At 31.1% G+C, this 22,617-nt stretch overlaps 3 protein-coding genes across 11 annotated transcripts in view; 1 reads left to right on the forward strand and 2 right to left on the reverse strand.

Moving 5' to 3' along the window:
• The window catches only part of LOC114344348 (sterol regulatory element-binding protein cleavage-activating protein), an 860,805-nt gene that overhangs the window by 684,813 nt on the left and 153,375 nt on the right, over window positions 1-22,617 (reverse strand). Inside the window, exon 2 of one of the 8 annotated variants that reach the window (XM_050657868.1) lies at window positions 4,262-4,407. The exons of 6 other annotated variants lie outside the window; for them this stretch is intronic. The gene's annotated coding sequence lies outside the window, so the exon portion shown is untranslated. Of the gene's footprint in view, window positions 1-3,735; window positions 3,761-4,261; window positions 4,408-22,617 lie in introns of those variants that run through there. One more of the 8 variants, XM_050657874.1, reaches the window with a different exon arrangement.
• LOC126890236 (uncharacterized) lies at window positions 2,738-3,807 on the reverse strand. Its single transcript, XM_050659090.1, has 2 exons — window positions 3,693-3,807; window positions 2,738-3,567 (listed from the first exon to the last, which is right to left on the reverse strand). The coding sequence occupies exons 1-2, from the start codon at window positions 3,805-3,807 to the stop codon at window positions 2,738-2,740; spliced, it is 945 nt and encodes a 314-aa protein (XP_050515047.1).
• LOC126889528 (uncharacterized) lies at window positions 15,682-17,843 on the forward strand. 2 transcript variants are annotated; one of them, XR_007700071.1, is made up of 3 exons: window positions 15,682-16,304; window positions 16,836-17,730; window positions 17,795-17,843. XR_007700071.1 is itself a non-coding variant. In XM_050657879.1 (3 exons), exons 2-3 carry the CDS (start codon window positions 16,082-16,084, stop codon window positions 17,432-17,434), a joined length of 822 nt encoding a protein of 273 aa, XP_050513836.1. In that variant the 5' UTR covers window positions 15,682-15,917; window positions 16,044-16,081; the 3' UTR covers window positions 17,435-17,834. The 2 variants fall into 2 exon arrangements, 1 of the variants encoding a protein (XP_050513836.1); XM_050657879.1 differs by having other exon boundaries at window positions 15,682-15,917; window positions 16,044-16,304; window positions 16,836-17,834.

Here is a 22,617-nt window from a genome sequence, read left to right on the forward strand (position 1 = left end):
TAGAGGACGGACTATATATATATATATATATATATATATATATATATATATATATATATATATATATATATATATAGTTTACTTCAAGCAGCAGCGAGAAGCGGAACTACCTGACTTGACAATGGCAAGTGAGATCTTGCCGAAACGTCGTCAAAATAATGGTTTTTATCAAAACCAAAATTATTCAACGCGGAGTCAAACCCGGAAAACAACAGAAAGCACATATAGCTCCCGCGGAAACTTCAAGTGTAACATATATATATATATATATATATATATATATATATATATATATATATATATATATATATATATATATATGTATGTATTATAAAAAAAAACAAAGTGCGAGAATAAGTTTATTTATCATCTAAATAGGTTTTTATTTTTTGCAAACAATTTGTAATTAGATAAGTATACGATACATAAACTTTAATTTTACAAACTGTTATTCTACATTGTAAAACTGTGATTAAAATTTCTTAAAGAATTTATTATTTTTTCTTTCAGTTACAAATAATTTTATTTACGCAGATAAAACTGTGTTTAAATATATTGACAAGCCACTTTTTGACAATTGAAATTTTTTCCATATTCTGATCATTGGAATAACTAATCTGTTCAGTACAAGAGAAATGTCTCAGTATAATAAACATCATTGTAATAAGTTTATACATTTAAGAAACTCTAACAGAAAAATCATATTGAATATCTAAGGAAGAGAATAGATCCCCTAGCAGGTATTCTATAAAAATCAGGATATTGATTCCTCAAATATATTTAATAAATATAACCTACTTTGCAGTAATCTATTCGAAGCTTCAATATTTTCAATATGAACATTACAACAATTAAAAAACATGGAAGCCAAATCTGCTTGTTTAGTAATTTTATTACACTAAATAAAACTAAATTTCATACTTAATAAATATTTTTTAATGCAAACAATGTGCTTGCATCTCCTGAGAAAGTTTGAGTAAGCCAGGTTTTTACAGTGCACAGATTCTAAAGGTGCCGGTGAGGAATGGCATCTATGTGCAGTATTACAGTCAGTGTATGAAAAAGAAAGTATTCACAATAATGAAATAATAATTTCATTAACTTAGGAAAAAAACCAATTGCGAGCTTTTTCAGCTGATCGTAATAATAGAATAGAAAAAAAGCTTTATTCTCAGGATTCCCAAGTTTACAAAAATAAAGATGTCAGTATAGAGAATAGTGTCAAATACAATTTATAAAGTTTGCTGAAACATCCTATACTTAACATAGTAGAGTAGATTTTTATTTGCATAAACTTTTAACATAATTGAGCAAATAACGTCACATTATTATAATCACATATTAAAAAAAATATATTAACATTAGGTACAGATTAAAATATACAGAGTGGAACAAAAATGCAGGCCATAAATGAAATCACATTCTGGGACCAAAAATAGTTCGATTTAACCTAACTTACCTTATAGTACCATATACAAATATGTGGTGGATTCGACAAATTATTAAAATATCTCTATAAACACTGGCTTATCGAAAAAGTATTAAAAGGCAAGAATCTTTTAAAAACATGGTGTTAAACTAATGGTACCACATAAGAATGCCACATGTTCGTTTTCAATACAAAATCTATAATAGTTCCCGATATATTGGAAAAATCGATTTTAATTTTGTAACTTCAAAGGGATATAAATTTTTTATGTGCACATTTGTACTAAGGTAAGTTGGGTTCAATCGAACTATTTTTAATCGCAGAATATGTAATTTAATTTATGACCTGTATTTTTGGTACACCCTGTATAAACAATACAATTTACATAAACAGAACAGTGACATTTAGGTTAAGATAAGAGCCCTCAGTTTCATTGCAAGTCAGCTCGAAAGTATTCTTCCACTTTGTATGGTTCTAGGTTTATAAGTAACTATTGAACAGACTTTCTAAACTTATTTATATCAGTTTCTATTTTAATGCTATGAGGCAGTTTATTAAAAAAATTAATACAAACATATATATTCTGTAGTTTTCTCAGATGTTGTTGGTCTATGTATTGGCACATTATAGTTTATAAGATTGTTTCATGTATTAGAATTATGGTTTATTACATGTTTCATGAATTTATGCCTATTTTTAAAAATGAAAAGTAATCATTCAAATATGTGTGTTCCAGTCATTGTTAGTATAATGAGTTTATTTTAAATTTTCTCTACATGAATCCCTGTGTTTCAAGTTGAGTAGAGTTCGATTGCTCGTTTTTGTAATATAAAAACCTGCTTGGCCATACTACCTATTAGTAGTAGAGTATTCCTGAAAAGAGCCAGGAATACTACTCCAAGCATTGAAAATGATCATGTCTTCCTTCTCCAGGTCATTCAATGCAGACCACTTGTGTTGTGAGCTAAGATCATTTTTTTTTCTCCAATGTTTCCAATTGAACACAAATATGTTCAAATTCGGAGCACAGCCTCCTTGTTTTTTAAATCCAGCAATTGTATTTCAAAGCTACCAACGTTAATTTCAAAAGGAGAAAATTAATTCAATTATTAAGAGGATTTTTGACGAATGCTAAAGTTTGCAAATTCTAATTTATTAAAATAAGATGTAAGTAATTTTTTCTTACAAATTTTTTTAAGAAAACAAAATTATTGTGCTTTTTGTGGATATTTGTGCCAGAGCCGCATTTAAGGAGCCAAAGAGCCACATGTGTCTCTAGAGCTGCATTTTGCCGACTACTGGCCTATACTAATCTTTTGGTATTTGAGAATCACACAAATTAATTAGAGCACTACATACAATTACCATTTCATCTAAAACTGTTTGTCTTGCTAACATACTGATAGGAATAGTTTGGTGAAACACTTTAAATTTTTTTTTAAGTAATCCAATAATTCTTTCAACATGAATTCTTACTGTCGAAATATTTCGAGTACCTTCAAGATCTTTAGGATGTAGCTGGCTTTTGCCTTTAGTAAAAGCTGGTATGATTAACTTTGCACCTAGAATTTTAATTGAATCTTCCACTAAAAATCCCCTATCTGCCAAAACAACATCCCCTGGTAAAAGTAATTTAAAAAAATCTGAGTTTTCAGTTAAATATTTATCACTTGTTCTGCCTCCCCAAGCTTGTGATACATAAGATATCGTGCCTTGAGGAGTAATACCAATTAAAAATTTGACTGTTTCAAGATGTTTGTAATTTGACCAGCACTGAGACGCATTGACAACAGTAGACGGAGTTTCAGTAAAAACTTCAAAACAATCAATTATTACTGTTACTTGATTACCAAATGCTTCTTTAAAACAAGCCGGAACATTTTTACGCAACTGCTCTCTAGATGGCCAACAAACAAAATGTTTAAGTCTCAAATATAAAATTTTTAAAGTACTTAAAAATGTTTCTGATGTAGTTGTTGGGGATATGCAGAATGTATATGAAATATATTTAAAAGGTAAATTTAATCTTAACTTCATAAAGGTGAGGAGTAATTGTTGAAATGGAGATAGAGCTTTTTTTGAAGATAATAATGGACCAATATCTTCGTACAATGCTGATAATACATTGTATGTAAGACCTGTAAAATATAGTGATTTTGAGTCATTGTTTTTAAATGATTCTTCCGTTAACTCACAACTGTGAAGTTTTTTTTTAATGTGACAATTTGACTGTTACAAAAGCTCAAGTCTGAAAAAAGATTACACAAATGTTCTATAGTTAGATCTGTTTGTACAGCAACACTAACACTATTTTCGCCAGTTATACTAGCTGCAATTTCTTGTAGCGGGTGGTCAATATGTGCACTGTTGTTAGCCATATCTTCTTCTGTTGTTTCTTCCTCTTCTTCTACCTAAAAATAAATAGAAACAAAAATAATTGTCCAGTTGCACCAACAAATAAATTATTGATTTGGATTGCCCGTTTATTTTAAAATATAATTGTCAAAAAACTGTCAAATTAAAAACAGATATTTTAACAATTCTTTCAAAAATATTATATTTTAACCTTTTTCGAAAGAAACGAAAAGTGTTCTATTATTATATTTTTTGATGGTAAAAAATTTAATATTTTTCGGGAGAATCGTTAAATTTTCTGTTTTAAATTGACAGATTTTTGACAATTATTATATTTTAAAATAAACGGGCAATCCAAATCAAAAAATCAATCGTTTCTTTGTTGGTGCAACTGGACATTAGATATAGAAATAGATATGCAAAGGAAACTTTTATAATAACGACCATCTATGTAAAAAATACGTTTTGGAAACTTACTGCTAATTTTAGGTTCTTCTTTCTATTCATTGATCTGTAGTGTCTTTGAATGGCCTTTTCATTTACACGTTTAGTCACAATGTATCCCATGTTCTGGCTAGGAATCCAATCAGGACTGTTTTTATCACATAAATCTGCTGGAGAACCTGGAAAAAGATATTACTATAAATTTGCGCCCAAAAGATCACATTTCTTAAATTAATTTAGTACAATTTTGTATCCTCACCTGTTATAAAATGTCTGGAACATATTCCCGCATTCTTCAAGAAACGTTCGGACAAAGGGCCCCTTTTTAGAGCTTTAACCCACAACTCTCGTCGTTGTTTTGACAGTGCAGTTAAATAATCTCCTCGACCTTTAAATTCGACAGGTATTCTAAAAAAACTCACTTTATCTCTTTCACCTCTATTGGAACACTTTACAACTGAACAAAACGCTGGCATTTTAATGATATACTTAAATTAAACAATGGTTTTCTGCATTAAATGCCTTTGTTTACCAATTACAAATGACGGCTGCCCCTCAAAACGATATGGCCGCGCTGTCAATGACGTCACTCTGGAATGGTCAATTGTTTATAATACTGTCTGCTGATACATATATATGTATAAGCTATTTATATGTTCTTTAGTATATTTCTTATAAATATATTTGTCAATAGTATTTTTGCTTTTTATTTCAGTTCTTACTAACAGTATATAACATAGCATTACAAGGTAAATATTGAATTTTTGTTGCATTTCAGGAAAGTGTATCAAATGTCCTTTATTTATTTTATTTCTTGTCGTTCGTTACTTCAAAAACCTCGAGCAAATTTCTCGTACTTCTGTCTGGAGTTGGCGCCCATCTTCTTCTTCTTTACTTATCGTACTGTTCATATCCTTTTATTTTCAGTGTCTCATCTAGTTGCATTGAGTTTTGTATAAAAAAAGGTTTCATTTTCTGCCTTTTGTATATCATATCATTATCCAATATCTTTGTTTTCATATTTCAAAACCAATATTTAGTGTAATAAAGCTAGCCCGAATCCCCACTTGAGATTTAGTGTCTCTCTGCCTATTTGATTTGCTCTTCTGAGCTAAGCCGTTCTTCAGTGTTATCTTACAGCACTTTCTTCCAGTTTTTTTCCCTATTTCGTCAGTTTTTCCTCTTTGAAATTCCAATACCCAGAGTATTGGGTTACAAAACACCAGGGGTTATGCCTGGTTTCATAATCAACTTAAAGTGAACATTAACTAAAGTTCACTTTAAAGTTGACATTTACCAATATGAATTGCATTGATAAAGGTACCATATTAAAATTTAAAGTCTACTTTAACTGATTATGAAACCGGGCGTTACTGTTTGACTGTTAATTTTATTGGTATGTGTTCTATGGTTCTCTTGTCTGAGTTGGGGGAACTTTTATTTTTGTATTTGTTTGTATACGCTGCAGCCCTTATAGTTGGCTGGATTAGTAGTAAATATTAAACAAAAATCTAGTTTGAACTGTAAAAGTGCTTATGAGAATTTGCAGTAAATAAAAAGCACCAGTTAAGATAGGCAAAATGCCCTCACTCCCAGAATTAAATTTTTTTCATTTTTTTACGCTTTAGGCGATTAAAAAATGAGATTATGCGGATTTTTAGCTCACCACCACCTTACCCTCTCCTCAAAGCCAAAAACGTAGATTTTTAGATTTAATTTTTTTTAGTTGGGTTGCAATTGATTTAAAAATTTCAAAAAATTTACACGTGTAGCTGAAGCTTTTACAAAACATGTCCATTTTTTATGAACCCGTAGGTCGAGTGTACATAACCTCAAATTTTTTTTAATTTTGTTTATTTTATTAAAAGCTATCCCTCTGATATTTTTCAGATTGTTCCGTACACTGCGCCATCTTGAAAAATCCGGAAAACTGTTTTTTAGGGGTTTTTTGGGGATTTTCTCCATTTTATAGACTTCAAAATAGTTCAACTCAAGGTTTTGTTGATAGATTATGTATAATTTGAAATGACTGAGTATTTTATAATATTCAAAAATTGGGCGAAACACTTTTAAACCCCCCAAAAACCATGCTTTTTTTAAGTTTTGTAAGGGTTTTTGCGGGTCTAATCATATTTTTTGAGGTCGATACAGCCTGAATATTTTTTTTAATGTTTTTACGTTATATGTGATTAAAAAATTAAGATTCACCGCAATTTTAGCCCACCACCCCCTTCCCCCTCCCTCACATCCAGAAACGTAAATTTTTCGATTTTATTTTTGTTTAAGTTGGTTTTCAATTAAATTATAAATTACAAAAAATTCACACGCACAGCTGAGGCTTTTACAAAACATATATTTTTATGGACCCAAAGGTCGAGTATACATAACCTCAATTTTTTTTTGTTTTTTTAATCGGTACGTATAACTTTTTTTTGGTGATGACTGCATGTCTTATTTTTTTTGTGTTTTGTGCATTTTATCAAAAACTATATTTCTGACTTTTTTCAGATTTTTCCTTAAGGTGCGCCATCTTCAAAAATCCGCAAAACTGGCTTTTTCGGTGGTTTTTAGCGTTTTTCTCCATTTTATATACCTACTTCAAAATATACTAACTTAAGGTTTTTTATAGGTTACGTATAATTTTAAATAACTGAGTTTTTAGGGATACAAAAATTTTGCAAAACACCTCTAAACCCCCCAAAAACTATGTTTTTTCAAATTATTTAAAGTTTTCTCAGCGGTTATTCATACAAGTCTGGATCCCGTGTATCAAAAACAAGTTTATTAATAGCAAACTGAAAATTTGTTAATAGCTTAACGGTGTCTAGTCGGACACTTTTTGATGTACGGAAACACTGGAACAGGGGAAGTTTTAATTGTTGAACAGGTTACCCGTTCCGAACGTCAGACTACGAAAGCGTCCCATGTATTTTGTTGGACAGAACTTTAAATTGATTTGTTAGCCTTTCATTAAACTCTCATGCAAAAATCAAACTGCTATTTACCACCAATATAAATCCTGTCATTTGACATGTTCTACGTGTCGGACTTATTAATATGCCCAACGTATTTGTTGGACAAACATTTTTTCATATATTATATAAAGTTTACTATTGAATAAACTTAAAAACAACCTGCTAGTTTTTACAATCATAAACTTGTCAGGATAGCACGTTCCACAATTAAAATCACGTTTCACAATTAAAACTTCCCCTGTTCCAGTGTTCCCATACCTACATCAAAGTTTGTCCAACTAGACACCGTTAAACTATTAACAAATTTTCAGCTTGCTATTAATCAACTTTTTTTGGTACGTACGCGGGATCCAGGCCTAATTTTTTTTGAGATTGATACAGCCTGAATATTTTCTTTTCATTTTTTTTCTTTTATCTGTTTAAAAAATAAAGCTTAGCCCAATTTTCGCCCTATACCCCATCAACCTGCCTACTAAAATATCATTTTTTCGTTTTAATTTTTTTTCTCAGTATATCTGTTGCTCAGTTTGTCCTCAAATAAACTAAGTACATTTACAAAAATAATTTTAAATTTTTGCAATATTTTTATATAAAATAAAGATACCTATGTCATTTTCATATTTTTTGGGTAGGATACAAAAAACAAAAATAAAACAGAATAATCAATTTAAGAAAAATACATTTTAATATATCATACTTCTTGTAGTTTTGTGAATCAAAACATTTTGTTCTTTGTTCATTAGTTTGTATTTAGTAGGTACCCTAATATTACCTTACATTATCCATACATACCAGGGCGCATCTGTAAAAATATTAGTACATTTGGAGGTTGAGAGGTGACTTAAATTTTTTTCCAGAAATTGCTTGAAAATAACTGAAATAATAATATTTGAGTTATCCTCCCTCTCAAAAAGGTCCGGAACATTGTTTAAATAGTCAAAATGTCAAAGAATTAAGGAAAAATTCGATTTTTTTCTTCGTTTTTTGATTATAATTTTAAAAGTATTCATTTCCGAGAAAAGTTGTATTGACATAAAAGTTGCGTAATTAAATTTTCTACAATATGTGATTGGTTAAAAATTTAAAAAATAGTCACCCTTGTTGCAAAATAGCAATAATTGCGAAAAAACCATACAAAAACAAGTATTCGCATTTTACGTTTTTCAACCATTTATGCTTCCTCCGAAGAAACTTCATATTTCACCCAGAAAAACCTTATGATACAGTAAAACAATACTGTAAATTTCATTAAGATCGGTTCAATAGATTTTGCAAAATAAATTATGCAATCCAGCTTTCGCAAAAAAATTCATTTTTTCAAAATGTTACAGGACTGAAAATAAAGCAGATAGCGCAAGTTGAAATTTTTTTTGCTTATAGAAGGGTACTGTACCTTTCATTTGTAATTTGCAAAACTAAAATCGATTAACTACCACGGCGTCAGGAATAAACATTAATTATTGGTGCTACGCGCAGGACAGCGGATAGTTTGCTCTGATTGGGCATTCTAATGACCTTTGATAATGATGGATACATTTTAATTTTTATTACATTTCGATATAAATAAATAAATTTGTTTATTGCAAAATAAAAACACATAAATCATCCTCTAAAATAACACTTTTTTTAGCAAAAACTTTCTTTGTTCATATATTTTAACTTAGAGAATAAAAGTTTATTATTTTTAAACATATGCAATTGTTTAAACAATATTTCACAAACAATAATAAAATTAGTTTGGTTTTTGTGGAATTAAAATATTAAAATACAACTAAATATAGAGTAAGAAAATAGTATATTAGATAAAGATTGGAAGAAATTTTGGTGAAAATCAACTTGTGTGAATCAAACACCGCTGTCCTGCGCGTAGCACCAAAACATACATACATACATAATCGGTTGACTCTTTTACCATTAGGTGTCGAGGATTCCTCCTTTATATAATACTCTCTGCAAATTTACGCCACTTCTTCCTATCTGCTGCTAAAACTTTTGCTTCCTGCCACGATGTTCCTCTTTTCTTGAGTATTTCGTTTACACTAGTGTTCCAGCTTTTCCTTGGTCTGCCCCTCGTGCTTTTACCCACTGCTTTGGCCTCCCATGTCATTTTCACTTGTCTCTCACCACTCATTCTTATCATGTGTCAAGCCCATTTTAACTTCTTTTCTTCAACTTTTTCGTTGAGCGATTTTACCTGTAATTCATGTCTTATATCTTCGTTTCTTCTTTTGTCCAATCTTCTTGCTCCCACCACTTTTCTTAAGTATCTCATTTCTGTAGCTTGTAATCTTTTTCTTTGTCTGTCATTAAGTACCCAGTTTTCTGCCCCATATATTGTAATTGGCATATATACAGTTTTATATACTGTCATTTTGGTTTTCCTCGATATTCCTTTTTTGTTTAGGAAATTTTTATACAGTGAATAATAAGTTCTCGTTGCCAATTTTATTCTGTTTCCAATTTCATCTTCTTGTGTTCCTTTGTTGTTTAACATTATTCCCAAATACTTAAAGAGGTCTACTTGCTCGATTTTTTGCCCTTCGATTTCAATATTTACAGTTGCTTCTTTGTTGGCTATTGTCATTACTTTAGTTTTCAGTTCTTGCAACTAATACAATGTCATCAGCAAATGCACATGCTTCAATTTTTATTTGTTGCAAATTTCTATACCCTATAGCGCATTTTTTAGTTTTTTTTCCAACACTTTTTAATAACTTCATCCATAACGGAAATAAATAACAGTGGGCTCAACACTCCACCTTGTCTAACCCCGTCGTTATTAGAAAATTCGCCGGAGATTAAGTTACTTGTCCTGACCTGTTTTTTTGTGTTGACATACAAACTCTTTATTACACTTACAAGTTCTTCATCTACTTCCTTGTTTATCAGGCTTTGTCATATTCCTTCTCTATTGACCATGTCAAACGCCTTTTTCATATCTAAAAACGCCAGGTACAGTGTATCGTTTTTTAACAGTGTTTTTTCAGTAATTTGCTGTAGTGTGAATATATGATCTTGTACGCTGTGTGATGGTCTAAATCCACTTTGTATATCCGCCAGTCGAGGCTCAACTATTTCTCGTAGTTTCTTTTCTAGGATAATTTCGAAGATTTTCAACGCTGAGCAGAGAAGTGATATACCCCTATAATTACTGCACTCTTTCGTGTCTCCCTTTTTGTGTATAGGCAGTATTATTGAAATGTTCCAATCCTCTGGGATGTTTTTGTTTGTCCACGCTAAATTTAGTAGGTCATGTAATTCTTGTTTACCCTGTTGTCCAAGATATTTCAATAATTCAGCATCTATTCCGTCGATCCCTGCTGCTTTACCAACTTTTAGTTTTTCTAGTGCATCTTCAACTTCTTCCATCTTTATTTTAGTTTCATAAACGTCTTCTTGCCCTCTTTCAGGTGTTTCATCTGTTATGTGTGTGCGATTCTTTGCTGTTGTATTTTCATTGTTTAAAAGTTCCTTGAAATATTCTCTCCACCTTTCTATAATGGGCTCATCCTCAGTTATTATATTTCCGTTTCTATCTTTTATCTGCTGTAGTTTAATTTCTGTTTTACTTCTCATATTCTTTAATACTCTATAAAATAATTTTGTATTTTGGGTACTATTTTCTTCCATAGTTCTTCCAAATTCTTCCCAGGCGTTCTGCTTTTCTTGTTTTATCCTTACTTTAACTTTGTTGCGCTGTTCCTTGTATTTATCGTATGCCTCTTGATTTCTTTTTTGTATGTACATTTTCCATAGCCTTTTCTTTTCTCTGACTTCTTTTTTAATATCATTGTTCCACCAGCTTGTCTGCTTTTTATGATTATTTCTTCTGGTATACCCGCAAACTTGCCCTGCTGTTTCTAATGGTATTGCCTTAAATCTGATCCACTTTTCTTCCACATTTCTACTTTGTCTTCTCTTTTCAATCCTTGCAAACTGTTTTTCTGTTTTTTCTATATACTTATTTCTTGTTTGCAAGTTTCTCAGCTTATAGGTTCTTATTCTTCCGCTATAGTTTTTGTATTGTATCTGTTTTCGGTCCTCGACTTTGTTGTTATTCTTGAATAGGTACTCCTTCTAGTAGATAATGGTCACTACCTATATCGTAGCTTCTTTTCACTCTGACATCTTTAACTTTACTCCTTTTTTCTCAAGGAACAATTATGAATCTATTATTGATTTTTCATTTCGCTGGGGCATTGCTCTTGTTATCTTGTGTATTTCTTTGTGTTCAAAGAAAGTGTTGGCTATAACTAAATCATTATCTATACAAAACTCTAGCAATCTTTTCCCGTTTTTATTAATTGTGCGTTCTCCGTGCCTACCTATAGCTCCTTGCCATTTCATGTTTTCGTTTCCCACTCTAGCATTGAAGTCTCCCAATATTATGAGTGTTCCCTCATAATCTTCTACTGTCTGCTGTAGTTGTTCCCAAAATTGGTTTTTGTCGTTTGCTTTGTCACTTTCTCCAGGTGCGTATATTACAATCAAAGTTATAATATCGCTTTTACTACAATTCATTGATACTTTCAATAGTCTCTCATTGATGAACTCCCAATTTCTTATACCTTTTACTTTATCTTTGGGTATCAAACAGGCTACTCCTGCTCTGGCCCATTCAGTTTCCTTTACACCACTGTATATTAGTAGATTTCCATCTCCTAGTATTTGTGTCCCAGCTCCCTTTTTTTTTGTCTCAGTGATGGCTATTGCAGCATTGTTTGTGTTGCTAAGGGTTTCTACTAATTCTAACTCTTTTTCACTTATTCCTCTAACATTCCATGTCGCTGTTCTTCATACCTCTCCTTTCTTATCTATAACTTTCAGTTTCATTTCTTTTTCCGTTTTCATTGCCGAATTTGTCATCATTTTGTCAGCCTCCGCTTTTATTAGTTTTTTGGATTAGCTCTGTTGCTCTCTTTTTTAATTGTGCCAGTTTCCATATTCCATTTCCATATTTCATCATTTATAATGATCTTCTGGTATTTAACTTTTACAACATTACCTTTTTCTCTCTGTTCATTTGCATATTCTCTTAGTTGTTTTTGAATCTCTCTTTCTTGGATCGTATAATCATCAATAAAAAGTTTTCTTCCTTTAATATGTCTTAACTTATTCTTATTTTTCATTATGTCTGCTTTATCACCATATGTAATGTACCTACTCAATTCTAACTTGCACATTCTCTTATTCAGTTTCGTTATCTCTTTTATCTCACACTTTGTTCCAAGAAAAGTTTGCAATTTATTCTCTATATCTTCTTTTAGCTCTATAGTATCTCTTGCAGTTTCAAATCCGGTGATAATAATGTTATTTCGACGTTCTTTCTTTTCCATAGTTCGTCCATAGTGCGTAGCACCAAAAATTAATGTTTATTTAAAAAATTTCCTGACGCCGTGGTAATTAATATATTTTAATTTTGCAAACTGCAAATGAAAGGTACAGTACACTTCTATAAGCAAAAAAAATCAACTTGCTATCTGATTTATTTTCAGTCCTGCAACATTTAAAAGAAATGAATTTTTTTTGCGAAAGCTGGATTGCAAAATTTATTTTGCAAAATCTATTAAACCGATCTTAATGAAATTTACAGTGTTGTTTTACTATATCATAAAGTTTTTCTGGGTAAAATATGAAGGTCCTAAGTGTAGCATAAATGTTTGAAAAACGTAAAATGCAAATACTTGATTTTGTATGGTTTTTTTCGCAATTATTGCTATTTTGCAACAAGGGTGACTATTTCTTAAATTCTTAACCAATTCTATATTGTAGTAAATTTAATTACGCAACTTTTATGTTAGTACAACTTTTCTCAGAAATGAACAGTTTTACAGTTATAATCAAAAATAAAAAAAATCGAATTTTTCCTTCATATTTTGACATTTTGATTATTTAAACAATGTTCCGGACCATTTTGAGTGGGAGGATAGCTTAAATATTATTATTTGAGTTATTTTCAAGCAATTTCTGCAAAAAAATTTAAGTCACCTCTCAACGTCCATCTCCAAACAGATGCGCCCTGGAGTAATATTCTAATTGCTCGCCACCGTTTGGTAAATTGTTCCGATTCGTTTCTTTCTGCACAAAATTACTCAAAAACAGATCCTTATAACAAATCCACAAGTTGCCAGACAGTACCACGGCCGGAAAATTTTTTCAACAAATTCAAAAAATCAATTTTTTACTTCGGACAAATTTGTTTTAGATTCTCTGGATCAATCTGAGCAAAAAAGGTCTCTTGTGATTTTTCTCTAAAATTGACTGTTGTCGAGTTATACGAGATTTAAAATTTGAAAAACGCGAAAATGGCCATTTTCAAGGCTTAATAACTCGAATAAAAATTATTATTATGAAAGTCAGAAAGTGACCAAATCAAAATTGAAAGCTCCCCGTCCCTACATGAGTCTGGGAAGTCGTTATTTTATTACTTAGCTATTATTTTTAATAATTAACTAAGCAAGTATTGAGGCGGCCGTCCGCGAGAGAGATGTACCATTCATTTGACATTTTAAAAAAATATCGATTGGAAGTCAAAAATACGTTAAAAAAAATAAAAAAGGAATTTTGAGATCATATGTACACTCGACCTACGGGTCCATAAATAATAGACATGTTTTGTAGAAGCCTCATAAAATTTTTAAATTAATTGCAACTTGTTACAAGCTTTTGTAATTTTTGTAACTTTTTGTAATTTATAATTTAATTGCAAACCAAGTTAAAAAAAATTAAATCGAACAATTGACGTTTTTGGATGTGGGGAAGGGAGTGGTGGGCTAAAATTGCGGTAAGTCTTAATTTTTTAATCACATATAACGTAAAAAAATTAAAAAAAAATATTCAGGCTGTATCGACCTCAAAAAATATGATAAGACCCGCAAAATCCCTTAGAAAACTTAAAAAAACATGGTTTTTGGGGGTTTAAAAGTGTTTCGCCCAATTTTTCAATATTATAAAATACTCAGTCATTTCAAATTATACATAATCTATCCACAAAACCTTGAGTTGATCTATTTTGAAGTTTATAAAATGGAAAAAATCCCCAAAAACCCCCTAAAAACAGTTTTCCGGATTTTTTAAGATGGCGCCGTTGACGGAAAAATCTGAAAAAAATCAGAGGGATAGTTTTTAATAAAATTCACAAAATTAAAAAAAAATGGACCTGTAGCCATCTCCAAAAAAAGTTACAAGATTTAAAAAATATAAAAAAAATTGAGGTTATGTACACTCGACCTACGGGTCCATAAAAAATGGACATGTGTTGTAAAAGCTTCAGCTACACGTGTGAATTTTTTGAAATTTTTATATCACTTACAACCCATCTAAAAAAAAATTAAATCTAAAAATCTATGTTTTTAGCTGTGGGGGAGGGGTAAGGGGGTGGCGAGCTAAAAATCAGCGTAATCTCATTTTTTAATTGCATAAAACGTAAAAAAATTGAATTGTATTGAAGAATTGAATTCTGGGAGTGAGGGCATTTAGCCTATCTTAACGGAGGGTACCCTTTACTTGTAAGTTTTTATTTTTTATTAAATATCAGCAACTAAAGTTTCATTAACTATAAATTTTACCTACAAAAATGCAAGTTACATAAACTTAATATGTAGAGTATCGCAATATAACAAAAATAGAGTTCTTCTACTAATTTCTATTGAATTTATTTTAAACGCAAATGATAAATCAAACGCAGACAATTGTAACCAGTTGTCAGAGATTTGATCCCGTCGCTGATTGCGCCTATTCTAGGCATACAAAATTATTAGAGTTTACGCATATTTTACTGGTTTTTCTGGTTTTGCCTGTACAATACAAATGGCACCGTCCACTTGTATTTTTTTGTTCTATTTAAGCTCAGTAATATCCAAAAGTTCTGGGAATACGTCTGCAATTAGTGATGTAAAAAACGTGTTTTTTTTTAATTCTAAAAAAAAAGGAAAAAAAAACAATAAAAAACGTGTTTTTTTTGTTTTTAATTGTTTTTTATTAGTTTCTCAACGTAATATTAACAATATCAATATTAGGAGTTGTTTGTAAGCCTAAAAATCACCCAATATTTCAATATTATATCCAAAACATCTAGAAACTCAGTGTTTGACGTTCCTTTTTAAAAAATATTGAAACATTAAACCCTTACTGCCTTTATCTATTATTTTTTACGTCGTTGCTTTTGGGGAATCACCGAAATTTAGCAGGACGCTCGTATTCGTTGGCGCTGAGAAAACCGGGGAATTACCGATTAGCTTTTGCAGGTGTTCTGTTGTTATTTTGTGATTTACTTGCCTTGTGCCGGAAATATTTGTGTTTAGTGCTTATTTAAGTGTGTTTAAATAAATAAATTATTGTTAATTATATTTTCTGTGTTTTATGATAATAAATTATTTGTTACCTACTGTAGTGACATTAGTGACAAAAACTGAATGTTTATAATGTCTTCGAATTCGAGTTCTTGTTCTTCGCGGGAATCACGAGGAAGGAAAAGTTGCAAAGTAAGTTTCCTGTTTAAAATGCTAAAAACACAGAAAAAAAAACTCCTCAAGTAGAGTGTACTTTTTGTACACTTCAACTATCAAAAAATGGGACACGTTTGTTGGAACATATTAAAAAATGCCTAAAATGTCCAGAGGAAGTTAAAATAAAGTATGGAGTGACGGAGAGAAAACAACGAAACATTGGACTATTACAAACAATACATGAAAAAAGGGAGGAAAAAGTTAAAGGTATGTACCAAAGCTCTAAAAATATTTCCAAATTTCCCTCTTCTTTATTTAGTAGAAATTCCTAAAGATAACCTTACTTTACAGACTTATTTTTAAATTTAATAAATTTGGGAATTTTATTTACAGAAAAACCGAAATCACAATCTAAAGAGGTGTCCGCATTCATGGATAAAATGACACCTGAACAAAAAGTAAAAGCCGATGAACTGCTTAGCCGGGCTATCTATTCAAGTCAAGCACCACTGGCTTTAGTAGAAAATATACAGTGGCAGAAGTTGTTTAAATTTCTCAGACCTGCTTATCAGATACCAACCCGACACCTTGTATCAGGCCCACTATTAGACAGTGAGCACCTACGTGTAAAGGCTATGGTTTCGGAAAACATTGGTAAGATTTAAGTTTTACCATATTTATTAAAATTTATTGTTTCGGCCCTTACTCTGTGAAATTCTGCGTAATAACAATAAATTAAATATTTTTTAGAAAATCCACAAATTACATTAGTTTTAATAATAATCTAATACGGTTCCAACCGGTTTCGATGCCATTGCATCATTACCAAGGAGTGTTGTACAAAATGATGTAATTTGGCATCGACTCCGGTTGGAACCGTATTAGTTCATTAAAACTAATGTAATTTGGGGAATTTTGGAATTTTTAAAAAAATATTTAATTTACTGTTATTATATTTATTAAAACATTGACAATATATAGGCGAGCCGCTGTAAAATTACCACTGAACAACGTACTACGGACGAAGTTTAACAGGAAAGACCTTGAACAGCAACCAGATGCGGTACAGTGTTGTACCACACCGTCCGTCGTATATATTTCAGTAATTTTAGAACGGCCCGACTTTAATATAAGTAAACCTACATTATGCTAGTAGGTTAAAAATAATTATCTCTTTACTTTAAGCTGGAGCACATTCTGTTGGACTAATGGTGGATGGATGGTCCAATATTAGGAACGAGGCTGTCCTAAACTTTGTTGTAACAACTCCAAAGCCATTCCTTTTTAAAATTATGCCCACAGGCACTGCACCTCATACTGCAGAATATATGGCAAAAACCCTTGGTGCAGTAATACGTGAAATCGGTCCCCGAAAGGTATTTGGTATAGTCACAGACAATGCAGCAAACATGAAAGCTGCTTGGGCCTTGATTGAAAATGATTTTGATAATAACATTTTTACCTATGGATGCTTTGCTCATTCTCTTAATTTAATATTTACCGATCTCAAAAATTTAACAAGTCTGAAATCGTTTACTGCCGAGGCTGTTGCCCTTACAAAGGCCATCCGACAAAGCCACATATTATCTGCGTGGGTAAAGGAAAAACAAAACGAATTAAAAATAAGTTGCAGTCTTAAACTCCCAGTGCCTACCAGATGGGGATCATTAGTTCTTTGTCTACAATCATTGCTTGCTAACAAACAAATAATAAAAAGGATGGCTATCAATGAAGAAGTTGAAAAGGCAGTAAGCAAACACCCATCTTTAAAAAAAATGCTCTAAGCGATATATTTTGGGACCGGGTACAAGGATACATTATGCTTCTGGAACCAATTGCTAACACAATTACCTCTGTAGAAGGTGACACACCAACGATTTCAAAATGTCTGCATTTATTTAAAAAAATGGTTAACACCTCATTAGAAAATGTCACTAAAAGTCCATTGTTATCCAAAGAGGAAGCAGATACAAGGGCAATTTTTGAAAATCGGAAGAAGTTTGCTATTTATAGTGTTCATTTTGTAGCTAACCTTTTGGATCCAAAATATCGTGGCTGCGAACTTAGCTCAGATGAGATGGTAAATTTTTTTAGGTTATAGTGGGTTTTATTTATATTTATATTAATTTTTTTATTTAATGTAGACTGATGCGACAGAAGTCATATACAAGGTAGCACAGAAGATGCCAGATGTCTATGAAGCAGCCGTCTTAGCTGACGTTGTCAATTTTATTGCAAAAGAAGGACTATTCAAAAAGGCTTTTCTATGGAATGAGGACACAATTGCAGCTATCAGCCCTATTGCCTGGTGGAGTGGTCTTTGCTCAAATACCGCACTCTCCAAGTTGGCGATTCGTTTTCTAGAGTTGCCAGCGACATCAGCAGCATGTGAAAGATCCTTTTCTTCATATTCGGGAATTCACACCAACAAGAGAAACAGGCTGACCAATACTCGAGCGTCAAAAATCGTGTATGTGGCTCATAATTTAAAATTAATGGCTGAACTACAGCCAAGTGAATCATCCAGTTCAGAATCAATTGCTGGCCCTAGCTTCACAGTCAATCCTGCATTAGAATCTGAACCGGAACCAATGATAATATCCAATTCAGATCAGTCGGAGTCTGTCTTTGAAAGTGATGAAGAGGAAGCTTCAGAGTCTGAAGAAAATGCAGATAGCGACGGGACGGATCAGTGTTCATTTAAGGGATTCGGTTAATTAATTGAACCTTTTCAATCATTAAGACGTTGTTTTTTTTATTTGATAAATTTTTATTACTTATTTTTGCTTTGATTTTGCAAGTTAACGAATAAACTCTTCTTATTTTGTTTATACCCATGGTCTTTTTATTTAAAGGATTTATACGAAATTAATTATGAAACGAAATAATACTTATTTTGTTATAAAATTATCGCTGTGTCTAGGTACACGCTAACGTGTACGCAAATAAAAAAGTTAGGTACACGCGAATTAAACTTCATCAAGCCAGTGACGTCATTATTTAGCGTGCGCAGTGACTTTATATTTTGGTACACGCTATTTTGATATGTTTAGGCGCGGTACTTTATGTCTCGATTAACAGCCGGTTATCTAACTGGGGTTTAATCGGGACCACTTTAGGGTCTCTTGCGTTGTAATAAAGGCAATTACAAGTATTATTAAATATAATTATAAATAAGGATAATAATAATTAAAATTGCATTTATTACAACGCAAGAGACCCTAAAGAGGTCCCGGTTAACTAACCGGCTGTTAATCGAGACATAAAGTACCGGGCCTTAGTGTTTTTTGTTTGATAGAAAATATTTTTATTAAGGGAAGGGGAAGGGAAGCAGAACTATTTAATTCAGATGTTTCAAACTTAATTGTAATAAAACAACTGTATATAAAAGTATATATTCAGGTTAGCAAAATAAATATTAGTTAACATGATATTATAAATACAAAATACTGCTAAAGTATTATTTATACGTAAGTTAATTATACCAGTTTATATTGGTGTTTATTTTTGCTGTGGTGTTTATTTTTATTTATACAGGGAGTTGAAGTTGTTACGATTTTCATAGAAAATTGGTTATAACTTTGTAAATACCCTGTATAACATAATAAACCTTTATATTTTTGTGATATGGAAGTTAAGAAGATTTCGAACATAAAATAAAATATAGGATGTTTCATTTCCATTTAAAAAACATAAGTTTGGCCTGCCACTGTATTATCGAACGCCCTGTAACATTCTAATTTTATTAATTTTGTACTATGAAGCTCAAAGTTTGCTAAAATTTTTGTTACTAACTTTTATTGCTATCTATTACTATAGCGGATCTACTGAGCTTTATCACACTAATCAATCACCCCGTATATTTTGTCTTATTACTTCTGCTACCCTTAATCTCGAATTTTTGTCTCTTATCTTTTTCATACTGTTTTAGAATGCTGTTAAATTCATTAAAAGAACTAAATAATTGTCCACACTCCATACTTAATTTAAAAAAAAAACACTAAACAATTAAAAATAAGGAAACTCTACAAATCAATATATTATACTGTAAACATAACACGATTGGACAAATTCTAACCAAACTCTGACATTCGCGATACTTACATATTACAGATACTTAATACCACAGCATACACGTAGCTCAAATTAGCGTGTACCAAAAAACCCAGTCATGGTACACGCTAAATAATGACGTCACTGACTTGATGACGTTTAAGCGTGTACCTAACTTTTTTATTTGCGTACACGTTAGCGTGTACCTAGACACAGCGTAAAATTATACAGAATATTATATTTATTATATGTTTTTGTCATTAAATAAACTGTACCCACTTAAAAAATCAAAATAAAAAAAAAACGAAAAAAAAAAACAAATAAAAACGAAGGCTTCGTTTTTTTTTGCAATAAAAAACGGTTTTTTTTTAAAAAAACGGTACCGTTTTTTATTGGTTACATCACTATCAGTATCTAACAGTTAAATGTTCTTGTTGTATGCATGATTTTTTATCAATAAAATATATTATAAACTACAGATAGACGGAAGAGCGCCAATAAAAAATTAAGACCTATAAAGTAATAATAATAGTAATAGCCAAAAATTGTGATTTGGTTTCAAAATAGACCCTGGCCAGTCCGATGAAGGTTAATAAATATTTATTAAAGCGAACATTGTGCTTGTATCTGCTTGGAAAGTTTGAGGAAGTCAGGTTTGTATGCTGTTGTTTTTAATTTTGGGCATGATTCAAAGTTCATATCAGTAAGACTGTTTCTCAGTTTACTCTTGATAATGTCCATGCTTGAAAAAGATTGTTCAAATTATATAAATATGTAGAACCGAAAAGGGAAAGAATAGCAAACGCGAGCTCTTTCAGCGGATCGTAAGAGTCAATAATACTATTCCAGCGTTGAAAATGATCATATGTCTTCCTTTTCCAGGTCATTAAATGCAGACCACTTCTGTAGTGAACTGAGATCACATTTTTTCTTCTCCAATTTTTCCAATTTAACACAAAGACGTTCAAATTTAGAGCGCCATAATGTCCTTATTTTTTAAATATTTCAATTATAATTGTATTTCAAAGCTACCAATGTCAATGTCAAGGAGAAAATTTCAACTCGGTTTCAAGAAATTTTTTGACAAATACGAGTACTTAAGTTTGTAAATGCTAATTTGTTAAAATAAGATGTAATTTTTTTTCTACCAAGTTTTTTTAATGAAAATATGATTATGCTTTCCGTGGATATTTGTGCCAGAGCCGCACTTAAGGAGCTTAAGAGCCACATGCGGCTCTAAAGCCACGCTTTTGTCTGGAATGACGTTTCGCATTCCAACATGCTGTCATAAATTAAATCAATATCGCGGCTGGGAGGGAAACATAGATATATTATTCTATCAGTTCTTAATATGTTTCAGATCATTTTAGTTGCGCTTCTGTGTAATTTTGTTTTTTGGAAGAATTAATTTAAAAATATAATAGGCCTCATTTCGGTTGTGTTTTGAAATGTGGAATGCGAAGTAATCATGATATAGTTCAGTTTTATCGGTTACCATCAGTGCTACATTTTAAGCATAAAACAACTAAATAAGTTATCATCTGAGAGACAAAAACATAAAACAACTAAATAAGCTATTATGTGAGAAACAAAAACAATGGTTAAATGCTATAAAACGTCCTATAAAAATGCTAAATAATATGTCACTATGTCCATGTTACTTACGCTTGAAAAACTGTCTAAATCATAGGTTAACTCAGACCCCTTGAGGGAAAGTGAATCTATAAGTATGTATTATGTGTTTTGCCAATATTTTGCTTGTACATACTAGCAACATTTGTATTGTTTACCTAACTTTATATGCAAATATGTTTATATTTACTGCTTAAAACTATTACTTCCACAACAAAAAACTACACAAAAACTAAAACAAAATGTTCGGAAAATACAACTAAAAAACTGTTAACGGTAAAAAACTCAAGAAACAATGTGGTACAAATAATATAAACAAACACAATGTTTGACAGTTTCCCTCCCAGCGGTTTCATAAATGTCAAAGTCTTTGAATAAACTATTCCGGAAGGCATTGTTGAAGTTACATATTTTTTAATGGTGTACTGGTAATGGTGTAAGTATAAATATTTAATTTGTATATTTTACCTATTCCTCTCCTGTTTCTAGAACGCAATAAATATTATTGTAGGAAACAGATGTTACTTAAGGAGGTGGGGAATGGTTTAAAAATTTTGAAATTTCCTATTTTTTATTATTTTAAGGGGTTGCATAGGTCTTGCGGGTAAAAAAGTGAATTAAAAAAAATTATTTCTCAAAAACTAAAAATTATTTTTATTTATAATTGGAACATGTAAAACTATAGTACTTAAGGTACTCTCAAAAAAATTTTCAACCAAAAATATTCAATTTTGTAGAGTTGACTGCAATATTTCGACAACAGCCCTTTTTTGCGGTGGGCGGCATAAATAAATCCAGTCTCAACTAAAATCAAAAAATCAAAAAGTTTCTTGTACTTTATACCTCTGGCTAGTGAATGAACGAAGGAATTTAAAAAATAATTAAATTTGAAGATTTTTAGAAATTACCATTTTTAAAGTAGTTTTTTTTATAAAACAAAAACGACTTCACCTAAAAAATTCCTTCGTTCATTCACTAACCAGAGGTATAAACTACAAGAAACTTTTTAATTTTTTGATTTTAGATGAGACTGGACTTATTTATGCTGCCCACCGCAAAAAAGGGCTGTTGTCGAAAAATTGCAGCCAACTCTACAAAAATGAATATTTTTGTCTCAACATTTTTTGAGAGTACCTTAAGTACTATACTTTTACATGTTCCAATTATAAATAAAAATAATTTTTAGTTTTCGAGATATAATTTTTTTAAAAATTCACTTTTTTACCCGCAAGACCTATGTAACCCCTTAAATGAAAGTAGATAGCTTCAGAAATACTCTCTG

This window comes from Diabrotica virgifera, chromosome 8 (genome assembly GCF_917563875.1).
Source record: "Diabrotica virgifera virgifera chromosome 8, PGI_DIABVI_V3a".
Taxonomy (NCBI): domain Eukaryota; kingdom Metazoa; phylum Arthropoda; class Insecta; order Coleoptera; family Chrysomelidae; genus Diabrotica; species Diabrotica virgifera.

Excerpts from the sequence above, each read along its gene's own strand:
- LOC126889528 (XM_050657879.1), top strand. The coding sequence starts at position 16,082 with ATGGATAAAATGACACCTGAACAAAAAGTAAAAGCCGATGAACTGCTT. Across the intron at positions 16,305-16,835 it reads TATGGTTTCGGAAAACATTG|CTGGAGCACATTCTGTTGGA; the intron begins GTAAGATTTAAG and ends CTTTACTTTAAG.
- LOC126890236 (XM_050659090.1), bottom strand. The coding sequence starts at position 3,807 with ATGGCTAACAACAGTGCACATATTGACCACCCGCTACAAGAAATTGCA. Across the intron at positions 3,568-3,692 it reads TCTAACTATAGAACATTTGT|GTCTTACATACAATGTATTA; the intron begins GTAATCTTTTTT and ends TATATTTTACAG.